The sequence below is a fragment of the Leopardus geoffroyi genome, chromosome C1 (genome assembly GCF_018350155.1).
Source record: "Leopardus geoffroyi isolate Oge1 chromosome C1, O.geoffroyi_Oge1_pat1.0, whole genome shotgun sequence".
Classification (NCBI taxonomy): Eukaryota; Metazoa; Chordata; class Mammalia; order Carnivora; family Felidae; genus Leopardus; species Leopardus geoffroyi.
This window is the reverse complement of record NC_059328.1, coordinates 159,238,364-159,255,227: the sequence shown is the minus strand read 5'-3', so window position 1 is coordinate 159,255,227 and position 16,864 is coordinate 159,238,364. Positions and strand designations below refer to the sequence as shown.

The 16,864-nt window shown below is 41.9% G+C and overlaps 1 protein-coding gene across 6 annotated transcripts in view; it reads right to left on the bottom strand.

The window, feature by feature from the left end:
* The window catches only part of MYO3B (myosin IIIB), a 490,117-nt gene that overhangs the window by 414,338 nt on the left and 58,915 nt on the right, over positions 1-16,864 (bottom strand). For 2 of the 6 annotated variants that reach the window (XR_006712951.1, XM_045480149.1), the window contains exon 1: positions 6,942-7,116. The exons of the other annotated variants lie outside the window; for them this stretch is intronic. Coding sequence is in view for 1 of the 2 variants with exons in the window: in XM_045480149.1 (XP_045336105.1) it covers positions 6,942-7,018 (77 nt within the window). In the remaining variant the exon portion in view is untranslated. Of the gene's footprint in view, positions 1-6,941; positions 7,117-16,864 lie in introns of those variants that run through there. 6 annotated transcript variants of the gene reach the window in all.

Genomic DNA, 16,864 nt, shown 5'->3' with positions numbered 1-16,864 from the left:
AAGAACCAGTGAGGTTTTCTTAATTAAAAAACCATTGTAGTTTCATAGAACAGTAAGGAAATGAAGAAAAATAAACAAAGAAAAATACTACAACACTCGAAATAACCACCGTTAACTGTAAATATAATTGCAAATAAACTCACACAACAATTGATTCATTCATGTCACAACCTTACTTAAAAACCTGTGATGGCCTCCTATTGCTAAATTAAAGTCCAAATTTTTCAGTCACATATTTAAGACCTCCACAACCTAAATGTAGCCTTCCAATCTTATCTTAAAACTCTTTTCAGGGGCACCGGAGTGCCTCAGTCAGCTGAGTGTCCAACTGTTGACTTCGGCTCAAGTCACAATCCTAGGGTCATGGGATTCAGCCCTGCATCGGGCTCTGTGCTGAGCATGGAGCCTGCCTGGGATCCTGTCTCTCCATCTGCCCCTCTCCCCCACTCACATGCTCTCTCTTTAAAAAATAAAAAATAAATTTAAAAATTCCTCTTATTTCCCTGTATCAAGCTTATGATGAATTTCAACTAAACCCCTCACCATTTCCTAAACCATCCTTGGATGTCTGCACCTCTGTAATTTTATCTGAATGATTTCTACCATCAGGAATGCTCATCCCACCATATCCATTAATCAGGAGACCTACCAGCCTGTCAAGAGCCAGCTCATGTTCATTTATCCCTCCACAAATAGGCAGCTCCTTTTCCTTTGAAATTCTATAGTACTCATATATGATAAGCTGCCTTGTGGTGTCGGTCTGTGAATAAACCTCAGATCCCAAATGAGGTCCCAAGCAAGGCAGAGAGACTAATTCATATGCGTCCCCTCTACATTTATATCAGCTCAACAGACATTTGTGAAACAAAAGAAGAGGTTGAGTATAGTTAAATATGGAAGGCTGTATTTTGCCGTCTCAAAGCAATGACTTCAGCTGATCCCTGAAGAAAGTGCATGCCTTGGATTAGTGGAGTATGGATTGTGGGAAAGAATGTATACCCCTTCCATTGTGACAACCAAAGACATCCCCTGGCACTGCTTCCAGGTAAGGATTAATTGAAGGCACGACAAAGGGACCATGGGCAGCTGGAGAGGGAATTAATGAGCCCTGACAAGATCTGGCTGGAGCAAAAGAATTACTTCCACCAAAGAGGTGAGAAGAACACCCAACACCATCTATCTTTGAACCTCTCTCATGCTCCTATGGAGGAGATAAGTCAACCGACAACCACTCCTTTTCTTCCCTTTTCCACTCATGTACATACTGAGAAGCAATGAAAAATAAGGTAAAGAATATGGTCTCTAGTCCTGAATTTCATCAAATCCCAGCTTTTACACTTACTGGCTATACTGGCAAAGGGAGAATTGCTCACCCTTCTGTGCCTCTGTCTCTTCATCCATAAAATGGAAATAATGAAAGCACTCACCTCTTAAAGTTGTGTGGTAGTCTCAACAAATAGGAAGCACAAAATACATTATTTATTATTACATCGTGGAAAAATCTGCTAGCTGGAAAAGAGGAATATCACCACTAGATACCCTTTTCGTAACATTGTAAAACCGTATCTATCATAGGGAATTTGCTGAGTAAATACTGGATGTTGGACATTATACCACATGCCACACCTCCATGAGGAAGTAACTATTACTATTTCTATTTTACAGATAAGAAAGCTGATGCATGGAAAGATTAAGGAAGTTAAGGTAGAAGCCAGGATTTAACTTTTTTTTTTTTACCCTACTCTGCCTCATTGATTTAAGAAATGTTTAATGAGCATCTGCTATGTGTCTGGCATGTCTCTAGGTGTTGAAGATACAACAATGATCAAAACCAACCATGGGGCACCTGGGTGGCTCAGTCAGTTAAGCGTCTGACTTCGGCTCAGGTCATGATCTCACGGTTCATGGGTTCAAGCCCTGGGGAGGATTCTGTACTGACAGCTCAGAGCCTGAAGCTTGCTTCAGATTCTGTGTGTCCCTCTCTCTCTGCCCCTCCCCAACTAGTGCTCTGTCTCTCTCTGTCTCTCAAAAATAAATAAAAATATTGGGGCGCCTGGGTGGCGCAGTCGGTTAAGCGTCCGACTTCAGCCAGGTCACGATCTCGCGGTCCGTGAGTTCGAGCCCCGCGTCAGGCTCTGGGCTGATGGCTCAGAGCCTGGAGCCTGTTTCCGATTCTGTGTCTCCCTCTCTCTCTGCACCTCCCCCGTTCATGCTCTGTCTCTCTCTGTCCCAAAAATAAATAAACATTGGAAAAAAAAAAAAATAAAAACATTAAAAAAAAAAAACCAGACCCAAACAATGCCTTCATGGAGCTTATATTCTAGGAGGGGGAGAGAGACAATCAACAAAATAAATAAGTATAATATATAGATGATAGGTAGTAATCAATCGCTATGAGAAAAATAAAGTAGGAAAGGTGACCAGAAAGTCAGAGTGCGTGACAGGCAGGGTGGTAACAAGAACAAGGAAGACTCGCTGAGCAGGATACATTTGAGAAATGACAGGAAAAAGATGGAAGAGTAACACTCTGGGGGGCAACTATTACAGACAGAGGATACAGTAAGTACAAAGGCCCTGAGGCAGGAGTTTACTTAGCATATTCAAGGAATAGCGAGAAGCCAGTTGCAGGCTACACTGGAATAAGAGAAGAGAAGGGAGAGAAGTAGGTGGTGGAGTCAGAGAGATATGGGGTGAGGGAGAAGCAGATAAATCACGTAGGTCTTTATCAGCCCCTGTAAGGTAAGGACCTGGCTTTTACTTAGACTGAGATCAAAAGCCATTTGTGGGATCTGAGCAGGAAGGGCATGATCTGACATGTTTTAACAGGTTACTTCGGTAGCTACACAGATAGTAGACTGAAAGAGGTGCCACTTGAAGATCCCTTAAGAGCAAAGCTATTGCAACAAAAAAGGATCTCCAGAAGGTATGATCACAACGGATTGGTTTTTTCAGAACAAAGGGCTGGGGAAGCCTCTTTCCACCTAACCTATGATGTCTTGTTGAATACATCAGTTGTGGGGAGCCCTCATTCAATTATATTGCAACTGGGAGCCTTTCTAAAACAAGCTGCCAGGGTGCATCCACAGCAGCTGGCTAGAAATCACTGCATTCTCCCTCATCACTCTTCAGCGTTACCTTCATTTTAGAAGATGAACTTGAACACAAAACTGGCTGTCCAATCTCAGCACAACGTTGACCTGCTATGATTGGGACATTCAGAACATGGTCAAGTGGCAGAAGTCCACAGTCCAGAGAGTGAGGCTTGAGTTTAGCCAGACATTCCACAAAGTGTATACCAAGCACCCACTCTTTGCAAGCCACTGAAAGACTTTATAATGAATCAGACTCAGTCCTGACCCAAGTGGGCATATGGTTCACACAGTGAAAGGATACAGCTTAAACACAAATCACTACACAGCAGTAAGTATACACTATAGGTTGTAGACTACAGACTAACTACAACTAACATTGGGAGGGAGACGGTCCACCCAGCCAGGAGGATTTGGGGATGGCATCTGATTTGGGCTTTCAAGGGGAAGCTGGAGCTGGACACACAGATGCTCAGAAGGCTTGCCAGGCAGATGAAGCAAAAGGAGAGACTGGAAAATGGAGGACTTAAACTGGGAACCATGGTTGGGACACTTTGGGAGGACCCAGCAACACTCATAAAAAATCCCTCAGCAACTTATTTAAAATGTAGACTCTGGGCCCACTCCCCAGCAATTCTGAGTCAATAGTGGGTGGAGGAATCTGTATTTTTATCAAGGACTTTCAAGTAATTTTAACGTTTTCCACTCAACTCCACACCCACTTTGAGAAACAATGGTAGAGAGGAGTTAAAAACACCCTATGTAATTTCCCCTATTATTCTCTCTCAGATAATCCTGTTTATTTCTTCTAAGCACTTAATTGCTATAGATACTACTTTTGTATCTATTTGTTTATTTACAATTGATTCAATCCATGGGGTATAAGTAATGACTTTTCACCTTCAAGCATAGGATTTCACCAGAGAAAAATGAAGTTATTTTTCTCAGTAAACACAAGGATTTTACAGAATGTGTTCTATTTGTTAATGCTTTTTCAGCTACTCAAATTTTTTGTAAAGTACAATTGCTTCCAAAAATGAAATCTATTTTTAGGCAGGTAAATAAGACCTTTTTGACTATCGGTATGATCCCAAAATTCCTATGTTGAAGCCCTAACCCGCAGTATGACGGTATTCCAAGGTGAGGGCTTTGGGAAGTGATTAGGTCATGAGGGTGGAGACTTCATGAATGGCATTCATACCCTTATAAAAAGAGACACTAGAGAGATGATTGTTCTATCGCCACCATGTGAGGACAAAGCAGACCAGGGCCTGGACTCTCAGCTGTTCTGAAACCCCCATCTGGATTTCCCAGCCTTCAGAACGATGAGAAATAAATTTCTGTTGTCTATGCCACCCAGTCTATGATATACTGTTGTAATCGCCCAAACTGATTAAGACAGTCAACAAGCTACATCGTGGATCAAAATGGAAAACTATATGATTTGATCATTTTAAGGCTATGTATGGATGGGAAGAAAATCTTTCAGATTTACAAGATTTCTTTTCCTAACAAGTTCAAATTATTTCACATGTGATGTAAGTAATCAGTTAGCACTCCTTGCGGACAATCAGTAAGTCCTGTCAGCTCTACTCTAAAAATAAATTCCTGAATCTGGATATCTGCCACAACCACCACCACTACCACCAGGGCCACCGCAGGCCCCCACTGAGCCTTTTGGGCAAATGAGAAAACTGATCGCTCATCACCTTGGCCAGGCACCTCCACCAGGGCGCTCCCTGCAGCCCTGCCACCTCCTCCGGGTGTCCAGGCCACCCTCGTCTCCCCTGGCGCACAGCCCCGGGCTCCCTTCTTGTCCCCGGCCTCAGTTCTGGCCCCTGCCCCTCACAGTCTGCTCTCCACACAGCTACGAGAGGGCTCTTTTTTCAAAGTTGCATAAAATGCCATTGCAACTAGAACAGGATCCAGTCTCCTCCCACCCTGGCGAGAAAGGCCCCTCTCCCTTTGGGGCCACACTTTCTGCTCGTCTCTCGCCCGCAACCTGCCATCTTGCAGCCGGCCCAGCGCTCCGCGCGTTCCTTCCCACCTAAGGCACCTTGCTATTCCCGGGTGGGAAACATTCCCCAGCTCCTTCCCACCTTTAAAGGCTCCGCTGGCGTATCTCGGCCTTCGAGGAAACTTCTGGAACCACCATGCTCACGGCGGAGCCCGAGGAGGCTGGCTGAGCATGCGGGATTGGGGTGGGGTTCCCCGAGGCGTCACCAGCAGGGGTACAAAAGTTGCGGTTGGGACAGGAGTGAGGAGGCGCTGCCTGAGGAAGGAGGTGAGCTTTGTGAGGGGCCCCTGAGCAGAGCGGGGCCCTTTCTAGGGAGTCACAAGCCTCAGGAAAAAAAAAAAAAAAAAGTAAAAAATTGGCTTGTGTCCTTCTGAGCTGTTGAATCTCTTGGACCTCCAACTGGGCAGGTGGCCCTGCTGGAGCGAGGGAGCAGGGAGAGACCCTACAGGAGGCCTCCCACGATGACCCGGAGGCCAGGAAGCAGCGGCAATGCTCACCGGAAGGTCCCCCTCCCCCCTGCGTGTGCCAGTGAAGGGAACCGGATCTCTGCTACTGCGGAAGGGTCTGAGAACCACGCAGTGCTAGCTAATTCCAGAGCTGGGGAAGCAAGGGATTTCTGTCTTGGCTGGTGAGGCGTGTACTGAACTGGAAAGCAGGAAACCTTATATATCTGGGATCTGGGCAAAATATTTTTTTCTTAAGTTTATTTAATTTATTTATTTAGAGAGAGTGTTTGTGCACTCGCAGGGAGAAAGGGAGAGAGAATCCAAGCAAGCTCCAGGCTGTCAGCACAGAGCCTGACTCAGGGCACGATCTCACTAACCTCAAAATCGTGACCTGAGCCAAAATCAAGAGTCAGTGGCCTAATTGACTGAGCCACCCAGGGGCCCCTGGGCAAAATCTTAAATCTCTTCAGTTCTTTGTTCTTCCCTCCTCATCTGAAGAATCAGGTGGTTGAATTAATCACTGTTTCTCAAAGTTTGCTCCACGCACCACTCAGGGTACTTGCTCAAACCCAAGGCTGCTGACACTGAATCTTGGGGCGGGGCAGGAACTGGCATTGGCCAGGACTCCCTTGGTAATTCCCATGATCTCGGAGTTCATCTCTAGGTTCCCTTCTCTAATGTATTATGAATTTTAAACCTTAAACCTATACAAATATTGGGGAGAGAGGGAAGAATCGTGGCATAATTGAATTTATCTAATATCATTCAGATTGTCATGTTACCAAATCACAAATCAGTCAGGACGTTGCACTCATTTAGGAACAATACATAACCACAGCTATGACAAACGATTAACTAAATGATCAGATTTTTCACTTCCTCACCAAAGCATGGGGAAATTTATCTTAGCGTTAGCTGCCTTAAACCTCTCTGAGTGAAATACATTAAAAATAACTGCAAATTACTGATGACTAATGCCCCTCAATTTGGCCTCAAGCTGAGAAATTCTGTGCAGAATAAAGTGGTTTATAATCCCACACGTCCCATTCTATTATAAACTGCAGGTGGCAAATCAAGTGGCTATGAACTAAGCTGTGTGTGTGTGTGTGTGTGTGTGTGTGTGTGTGTGTGTGTGTGTGAAAAGTCAATACTCGAGGAGGGTATTTTTTCACTCCTTTAACGGGACTTTAACAGCCCCAACAAAAGGCAGATGCTAGCCATGCGGAACTAGGAATCTGGGTGGTGCCTCACAAGGGCCTGAGGCTAGAGTGGCTGTGGTCACCCACCTCTATTGCACACCAGTCAAGGCAGCTGCGCCTGCCCTTTGCAGGAAAGCGATCTAAACCAAGCACAGAAAAGAAAGCTGGAAGGAAAATAATTGCAACTCACACCGATGACCTATTTTCTGAATCCGGCTTATCCGAGATTGCATTCTTACTCCTCCAAAAAGCTGCAGAACACTTCATGCCCAGAAAATGGTGCCTTTGAGGAGCACATGGACCAGAATGTATGACACATCGTCAGCAGAGGACTATTTTCTGACCCAGGTTCCAAGTGGTGTTAGCCTCAGACAGCTATTGGGGGAGGGACTGATAAATCTACCAAATCCTTGGTGGCTTTGCTTCCCTGCTAGCCAAGATTAACATGATGCTAATTGGTAGCGAACCTAATCTATTTAGTGTCTCCCACCAGCACAAGCAGCAGAATCAAAACAGCAGAAGCAGCAGAATCCCGGGCCCCATGTGCACATCATGTAATAGCTCTAGTTTTATATTCCCCCAATTTTTAGGTTGCATTGCCCCTTCATTTCAGACATGGCACAATCAAACTACCCATCTTCTAAGTCAGGGACTAAGAAAGCCTGTAGCAGGTTCACTTTTGTAAGTGGCAGAAGCACCCAGGGGATGCACCCATGAGTTTCTGACCTGAATTCCCAAGGAAAGAAAAGTGACTTTCAACAGCATTCAGGAGCATGCCCTGCATGCCCTGTGTGCAGAGCACCAGGCTAAGAGGACAGAGGAGGAGCTAGGAACTGGAAGGCAGGGCCCACCTGCCTGCAGGGAGCTTCTTTTCTGGTCAGCCGAGGGAGCATGAGAGCCCATGTGAAATAAGCTGAATCTTGCAAAGCAGCAGACAGCAAGAGCCAAATAACTTTGGATTAGCTGCATCCATAACTTCTGAGGAAGAGTCCCTTCAACCCAGAACCAAGACTCCAGGGGGAGTGCTTCCTGGAGTAGGCAAATTTAGGTATGGTTCTGAGGAAGAAGTGAAAAGGATTAGTGTAGACAGGCAGGAAGGAAATCTGCCAACAACAGCACTCAGATATGCAGATATAAGAGCATGGTTTAGAGAATGAAGACCCCACCTCTGCTACTCATTGCAACCTTTTGTATTTCCATTTACTGTCATTAAGAATTTTAAGAATAAGGATAATGTGTTCTGTGTTCTTGTATCACCCACAGTGCACATAATAGATGCTCACATACAGCATCTTCTATAATTATAGCATCATATAGTTGGACTGAGGATATAGAATGTCAGCAGGATATAGTCTCAAAGGTCATTGACAGCCTGCTCAGGAGGACTGGCTAAAACATCTTTACCAGGAATTTGCCCCTGACCCTTCCAGATTATGGAATTATGGACCCTTCCTAGTAATTTTTCCTCCCTTCCTTCCCCACCTCCCCACCTCCTACCTCAACCCTCTAACAGTACTTATTGGTTCAAAGTGGAGCATCTGCAGGAAGGGACATGGCCCTGAAAATGGCTGAGAGCTCAATCTGCTCCAGATAAGTGTTTCTGAGAAACAAATTATAATGCATTCCCAGTGTGAGTGCAGTAGCAGCAGCCTGACAGCCATTTGCATAATTTCTCTTCTGTAACGGGCCTCAAAAATAACAATAGGCAAACCAGATAGCATCTATTAATTTTAAATTTCCTTGAGCTGCTCTTTTAATGGAGGTAAATCCTAAGGCACTATGAAGGTTTTAAACCCATGAATTATATAGTGTAACATTTGTTCTCTCCAAGGAGACATTTTGCAGAACACACAGTTTGTGTTACTATAGAATCACCAACTGATTCTGGAATGTCCAATTGTTCTGAAATAAGATTGGAAGATAGCTTGCTTAGAAAGTTCATCTAAGAGTGGCAGGAAAAAATGGTATCAAAAACAACATATTATAGGGACACCTGAGTGGCTCAGTCAGTTAAGCGTCCGACTTCAGCTTAGGTCTTGATCTCACAGTTCATGGTTTGAGCCCCGTGGCTGGCTCTGTGCTGACAGCTCGGAGCCTGGAGCCTGCTTCAGATTGTGTGTCTCCCCCTCTCTCTGCCCCTCCCCTGCTCACACTCGGTCTCTCTGTCTCTAAAATGAATAAACATTAAAAATAAGAAAAAATTTTCAATAAAAATAATATATAATAATGGTATCAAGATAATAATAACAGTATCCATAATAATATGGTATCAAAAATAAGACATACACACATCAAGTCAGCAATGACTCAAAAACCCAGAAGCAAAAGAATGTTGTAGATGATTTTTGCAGGTGTTGACATCACTACACAGTCAGCAATACAAGGATAGGGACCAGGCCTTTTAGGTCACATACCTCAGGCCTACCATAGGGCCTGGTATATGGCTACATAATATTGAAAGAAATGACTAATTGGATGAAGGATGGAAGAATGAATGTGATTTATTTATATAACAGAGGCAACTAATATACTTTAAAAATTTATATACCAGATTTATTTTTCCAGAGACCTAGAAATAACAAGAATGTTATCGTGTTCATTCATATGTGCCCATGTGTATACACAAGGGTACACACACCTCCAGTAAAAATACCTTGAGAAGGCAAGTACGTCAAAAATAAATACTTTTATTTTTAAATTCTTTACATAGCAGAAATATTTCAAAACTAGCAAAGCATATTATAACATTTTAAAATGAATTACTACAGATTAACCTTTTAGTCTCCTCCATCTATTTATGGAATGCCAGGCCAAAGAAAGAATTGCAAAGCAAGGGTAAAAAAGCTACTTTTTGGGTTTCTTCCCCTGGATAAGTTTTCCAAAGAACATTCTATTACGTTTTACTCTAAACAGATGCATTTTTGGCAGGACTAAATAATCCATTTTCTGCTCTATTTTAATATCCATATTTTCATTTCATGGATCTTATCCCTCAATTCCAAATGACATTCTAAGTCAAATGAAAACGTAACCAAAGTCATCAGCTGGTACTTTTTAAAAAAATAGATCTTGATGGTAAAAGGCGATAGGACCTCTGGGTATTAAGTCTGTCCGGAGTGGAACAGCCACTGAAAAATGACAAATAATGTGTTCAACTTGAGATTTTAAACATTTGGCGACTTGGAGTTCACCTGTTTTGTAATACACACACACACACACACACACACACACACACACACACACACACACAGAGTCCACCTGTGTCTGAAAAAACATGAGAGAAAGAATGGCTGAAAGAAAAGAGACAAAGACTGAGGACTGTGATTTTGATGTGGCTCATGTACCTGGGTGAGGGGTGGTTCTGGGGGGTTGTTCCTACACTTTTAAACCTCCATCTATGTAAAGGACCATCTTCCTTCATCATGAACTAATATGAGATTGCCCCAATTATATTTTGGATAACACCATGTTGAAATCTTTTGGTATTAGTATTTTTAAGTTAATCCTTCTAACACACCCTCTAATCAAAGCGCAGTTGGATTCATTCTGTCACCAGTCAGTGGTGCCAGGGTGTAGCAGGTCCTTGTGACATAAAGCAGATTCCTTGTGCTCATGAGTGTTACAGAAGAGAAATACAAGATAGCACAGGAGGCCTAGAAAAAGAGAGCTAATCCAGCCCATGAGGTGGTGGGTTCTTTAACCTGGTTGCACATTGGAATCACCTGGGAGATTTTAAAATACTGATTCCTGGGTCCCACCATTAGAGAGTGGGACTACACTAGAGTGTTGCTGAGAGCACCAGCAGTTTTAAAAACTTCCCAGATGAGGCTAATGTGCAGAAAAATTGGGGTATCATAACTGTTCTCCAACATCAGATTGCATCAGAATCCCTGGCAACACTTGGAAAACACAGGTTTCTAGGCCCCAAACCCAGAGTCTCTGGCATTAGTTGTGGTTCAGAAGAGCCTCAGAATGTGCATTTCTAACAAATTCCTGGTAATGTACATTCTTGTATACATACCTGATGATTTTAGGTTAAAGTCCTAGATGTATAATTGTGGGGTCAAAGGATTTGAATATTTTCAAGGTTTATGCATAAATTTGGGGGGAAACATAATGGCATAGACTAGAGAATGATCAAAATAAATAGAAATACTTAAATATATTAAGAATATTTTGGGGCAACTGGGTGGTTCAGTTAAGTGTCAGACTTTGGCTCAGGTCATGATCTCGTGATCCTTGAGTTCAAGCCCCACGTCGGGCTCTGTGCTGACAGCTCAGAGCCTTGAGCCAGCTTTGGATTCTGTGAACCCCCCACCCTCTGCCCCTCCCCAACTCGCGCTCTCACTCTGTCTCTCAAAAATAAATAAATGTTGGGGCGCCTGGGTGGCACAGTCGGTTAAGCGTCCGACTTCAGCCACGTCACGATCTCGCGGTCCGTGAGTTCGAGCCCCGCGTCAGGCTCTGGGCTGATGGCTCAGAGCCTGGAGCCTGTTTCCGATTCTGTGTCTCCCTCTCTCTCTCTGCCCCTCACCCATTCATGCTCTGTCTCTCTCTGTCCCAAAAATAAATAAACGTTGAAAAAAAAATTAAAAAAAAAAAAAAGAAAAAGAAATAAATGTTAAAAAAAATAATATTTCTTGCACTAAATGAGGTTTTTTTCAATCTCTTGTTCTTTTTCTAAGCAAAAGACAGCCATAGATATTTCTTTTTCTTACTTCGATTTCAGAATAGTCCAGGTTGCACGCTCGCACACAGCTCTCACAATGCTTTGGCCCCTGAAGTCTCAACTACCCGCTTATGTCATCTCAGAAAGACCAACTCATTAGCCTTCTTAATTCTCCTAAGTACCCCTGGCATTCTCTAACTGCCCATCCAACTTCTTCCCAGGGAAGCCTTCAGCTTCTCTTCCTCTCAAAGTGAGAATAGAAAACCTAAGTACCATGGTCCGCACATCTGCACACCCACAGTCCCACACCTGTTCTTTTTTTCAAATGGGAAGGTTTTTCTTGGCAACCATCTTGTCCCAACTCCTCCTGCTCACTAAGTCTTTAATATTAGCAAACAACAAGACTCAGGATCTGGAGTGTTTCTATTTTACCACATTTTCCCACCAGACTATTTCTCTGTGTGGGCAGAAATGGTGGCTGTCTTGTTTACCATAAACTGCTGTTCTCCCAGTGCCTGGCAACAGTTCTTAAAACATGTTTACTAAATGAGTGGATGAGATTTAGCAACCTCCCTTTTGTATGCAAGGCTTGTAAAATTCATAAGCACTTTGAATATTTAAAAACAAACTTGACAAGACAAAACAGTTTGCAAACAGCCATATGGTGGTTTCCTCACAAGAGTTGTTAAGAATGAAAATATCCTAGTTCTACTGATTTGATCTAAACTGAATTAGCAATGCACCCATTAGAAGTAACTCATAAGAACTGAATACAGAATAGATGTGCTGTGCTGTTTCCCCCAACTAGATTATAACGTGGGGATAATCGTACCATGGTTGCTAAGTGTGGTTGAGGAGGTTGCACACTGCCCCAAGTCACCCAACCAAGGAGACCAGAGGGAGCTGAAACACAAGCGCCCTGGCATGGGACTTCATATATCCAGAGAAAAGGAAAATTTTTCTAATGATCAGAAAGGCACAGTTGCTTACCAAGCTGTCAAGCATTTCATAATTCAAACAAAAACTGGGTGCATTCTCTGTGTCTTATATTTATTCATACTCCTCAACCTCAGGTAGCAAAGTCCTTAAGTATGGAGGTGCCCCATCGATATATATCAACTAGATTGAGTATGTTATTAATTGATAATTAACTGCTACTTTTATTAAAACTACCTTGGGATGGGGATGGTGGTGGGAAATCCCAGCTGAACTATAGTTTACTCATTTGGGATCAAATACCATTTTAGCAGTTGAAGACAATTCAGAAAACATGTCCTTCTCATTTAATAGGAAGAAAGAGGCTCAGAGAGATCACCTACATTACTGAACTCAGAATAGCACTCTTAAGCCAAAGTCAGATATAAATGAAATTTTCCACTAATCTAGGCCCTAAACAGCACCTCATAACCAGCAGGACCAACCCTTTAGTCCCCGGCTAAACAAGTCTACTGGTAAGTGAGCAGCTCTGCAATTTGACTGAGACTTTGAATTCCAACTGAGTTGTTATATTGCATGAATGATTTTTCATATCACTTAACATCAAGATATTCTCCTAACTTTCAAAATGAACTCTGATAGCAAAGAAATAAATCAAACTTTTATAAGATCTAATAGATGTCAGAGGGTTCTTTCTCTGGCAGGAGTTTTAATTCTTTTCTTGAAAAAAAGATTAATCATCAAAGCAACTTAGTATAAAATTGAAATTCCTCATTTATATTATATTGAATTTATATTACCTGCCACTTCTATCAACTCTATAGGGGTAATTTTCTGTATTGAATTATTTATATTCTCTTGTAATCAGATACCTGATAAACTTTTAAACATTAATACATCCAACTAATTCAGAGATGGTAAGTGAATTAACCCTGAAAATGAAAATCTGCCTGTCAGAACTCAGAGCACTACCGAATTTGTGTCTGTTTATCTACCCACTTACCTATATGCCAGCACATATATCTGTATGAGTACAGATTGCTGTAGTATGATTGCTGCATATAAGGCACCTGATCATTGTTAAATGAATGATGAATGAATGTAATAACTATTGTAAATTAAGATGGCAATAGATAATGCCCACGATGGTAGAGAAAATAATAGATTAGCAAATTATTTCGATACTCTGAATTTTATTTTATTTTATTTTATTTTATTTTATTTTATTTTATTGATACTCTGAATTTTAATGCAACCTACCTTGTTTGTTATTGCCACTTCTATAGAAGAGGCTTGACAATGTTGGTTTCTCCTATTGTACTAAGGTTCTTTTTTTATTTCTTTAGAGAGAGAGAAAGAGAAAGAAAGAGCACAAGCCAGGGAGGGGCAGAGAGAGAGAGGGAGAGAAAATCTTAAACAGGCTACACGGTCAGCACAAACCTGATGTGGGGCTCAATCTTACAACCGTGAGATCATGACCTGAACCAAAATCAAGAGTTTGATGCTTAACCAGCTGAGCCACTGAGGCGCCCCCTATCATACTAAGACTCTTATAGTACAAACATATTTTAATTTATCAGCCACAAGGATTCCTAATCAAGATATAGACTATTTAAAGAAAAAAATTAATTTGCTCCTTTAAAGTGTCAAGATAATTTTTGTATTGTGTAACTGTTCTGCCTTTCTATATTAGTTTCCTACTCCTATTATAAATTAACACAAACCAAGTAGCTTAGAATAATACAAAATTATTACCTTATAGTTGTGGACGTCAGACGTCTGAAAGAGGTATCACTGGTCTAAATTCAAGATGTCAGCAGTGCTGTGTTCCTTCTGGAGACTCTAGTAGAGAATCTGTTTCCTTGCCTTTTCCAGTGTCTAGAGGCCACCTTCATTCCTTGGCTTATGGCCCCTCCTCCATCTTCAAAGCCAGCAGCCAAGCTTCTTCAAATCTCTCTGACTCTCATCCCGACTGTCATGCCTGCCTCTTTCCTTACAAGGACCTTGTGATTACATTGGGCCCACCCAGATAACCCAGGTGCATCTTCCCATCTCAAGACCATTAATTTAATCAACCTACAAATTTTGCCTGGTAAATTAAAATTCACAGGTTCCAGGGATTAGGATATGGACATCTTTGGGAGGACATTAGTCTGTCTACCACCCATTCTAAAACTGTGGCTGGCATTTAGCATCGAGCAGTATCCAGGGAGGCAGCACAGAAGTAACAGAGAAAACACATTTTGGGAGTGAAGACCAGTGTTTGAATCCTGGCATTGGCCACTCATGTAAGACCTTAGCCAATATACTCAACCCTCAGAGCCTCAGCGTTTTTCACTTATAAAATGAGGCCACAATACCAACTTCATTTTGTTGTTGCAAAGATTAAAGAGAAAACAAACGTTGTGCATCTGGCTCCCAACTCACAGTGGGTGTTAAATAAATAGGAGTCAATTCCTCTCACCTCCACATTAAAAGGGCATAGCAGCATGAAAGCCAACTACATGCTGATTGTTATTGTATTGACATGAGGTTACTTTTTATTAAATTTAGGGCACAGAGGGTTTTTTCCAGCACAGAAAGTTAAGGATGGATGGTCAATTATGGGTTTTCTTTTGTAGCCAACATCGTTAAACATTAGCTGGGCAGCTTGCAAAACCTGCTCCACTCAGGAACTTAAATGACAACCTGATTTAAAACAACAGAAAGGATTTCTCTTTATCTATCATTCTCAATTACTCCCTAGGTGAGATATTTCTAGCCAGGACTTACTAAGATCACATTTAAAATCAGAAAAAGATTAAATATGGTGACAATTAAACAGTGCTAAATTTTACCTCTTAATAACTTTTTATACTTTTTTTTTTTTTAATTTGGAAGTTATGTGTGGGTGGTATATGTGGAGTTGACAAGCTTGGCCAGAGAAAACAATGCAGTAATGAATTTGAATGCATCCATAAATTGGGATGTCATGAATATAGCATAAGGTCTGGAGGTAGAGGATTATGATTATCAGGAGTCCCCTGTTCAGGTCCTACCTATACCATTCTTCTGCTGTGTGCCCTCGGGTGGCTCACATTACCTCTCTGAGTCTAATCTATAAACTCAGGGTTACTGCAGGAATCAACCAAGACTAAAATGTGAAACCACTATATGAGTATAGCATATTTTCATTCTTTATTCACTCAACAAACATTTTATCTTTACTCTGTTACAGACACTGAAATAAAAAAGAGAATTAAAAATGGGTAAGACCGCGACCCCCACCCCTCTGGGAACTTGGCCCTATGAGCGGTGCAGAGCCTGAGGACTGCGGCCTGAAGCCTGCAGGCTGTGGCCCTGGGGGTGGGCGCTTTCCAGACGCTGCGCACCGGCACTGCTCTGCTCTCGGTGCGAAAACTCACAGACAAACATGAATGGATAACAACAGAAAATGGTATTGGAACAGTGGGAATCAGCATTTTGCACAGGAAGCATTTACTGTAGTCTGCCTGAAGTTGGGACAAAATTGACCAAACAAGAGGAGTTTGGTGCTTTGGAAAGTGTGAAAGCTGCTAGTGAACTCTCTTCTCCTCCATCAGGACAAGTAACTGAAATTAATGAAGCTCTTGCAGAAAGTCCAGGACTTGTCATCAGATCCTGTTAGGAAGATGGTTGGCTGATCAAGATGACACTCAGTAATCCTTCAGAACTGGGTGAATTAATGAGTGAGAAGCATATGAGCATATTGACCAGTGAAAATGGAACCCGTAGATAAACTAGTATGAAACAACTTAATCTAGCACATTTTTCTTAAATTGGCAGTGCACAGAGGATTTAAAATAGCAACTTTTAGCAATACCAGTGCAAAAAGAAACTACTTGCAACAATATTAATGAAAGAAAACACCCCTTAACTTTTTTTTTAATTTTCTTTAATGTTTATTTATTTTTTAGAGAGAGAGAAAGACAGAGTATGAGCGGTGGAGGGACAGAAAAAGAGGGAGACACAGAATCTGAAGTAGGCTCCAGGCTCTGAGCTGTCAGCACAGAGCCAAATGCAGGGCTGGAACTCACAGAGCGCGAGATCATGACCTGAGCCGAAGTCAGAAGCTTAACCGACTGAATCACCCAGGCTCCCCTACACCCCTTAACTTTCTAATGATTGCAGATAAACACAATATGTATCTTCTTGTAACACCATATGATTTTTAGGCTGGGCTCCAGTTATAATATTCAGAATCCTGAAATTATCTATGGTTAAAAACTAGTTATAAAAATTATGTAATTGAAGGATAACATTGTCATATTAAGCCTTAGGGAATATTATAACTTGCTTACATCTGTCCTTGGATTGGGGTCAAAATACTTAAATGATCTGTCCATTGGAAGTAACTGGCAGTGGAGAAAGGTCTGTTAGTTGCAGAATGTCAGATAAAGAACAATACTATCTTAATTTTACAACATACTGTGCTTGCTGGTGCCATTTTTATGTAGCAAAGCAACAGCCTTGCAGGAAGATAAATAGTT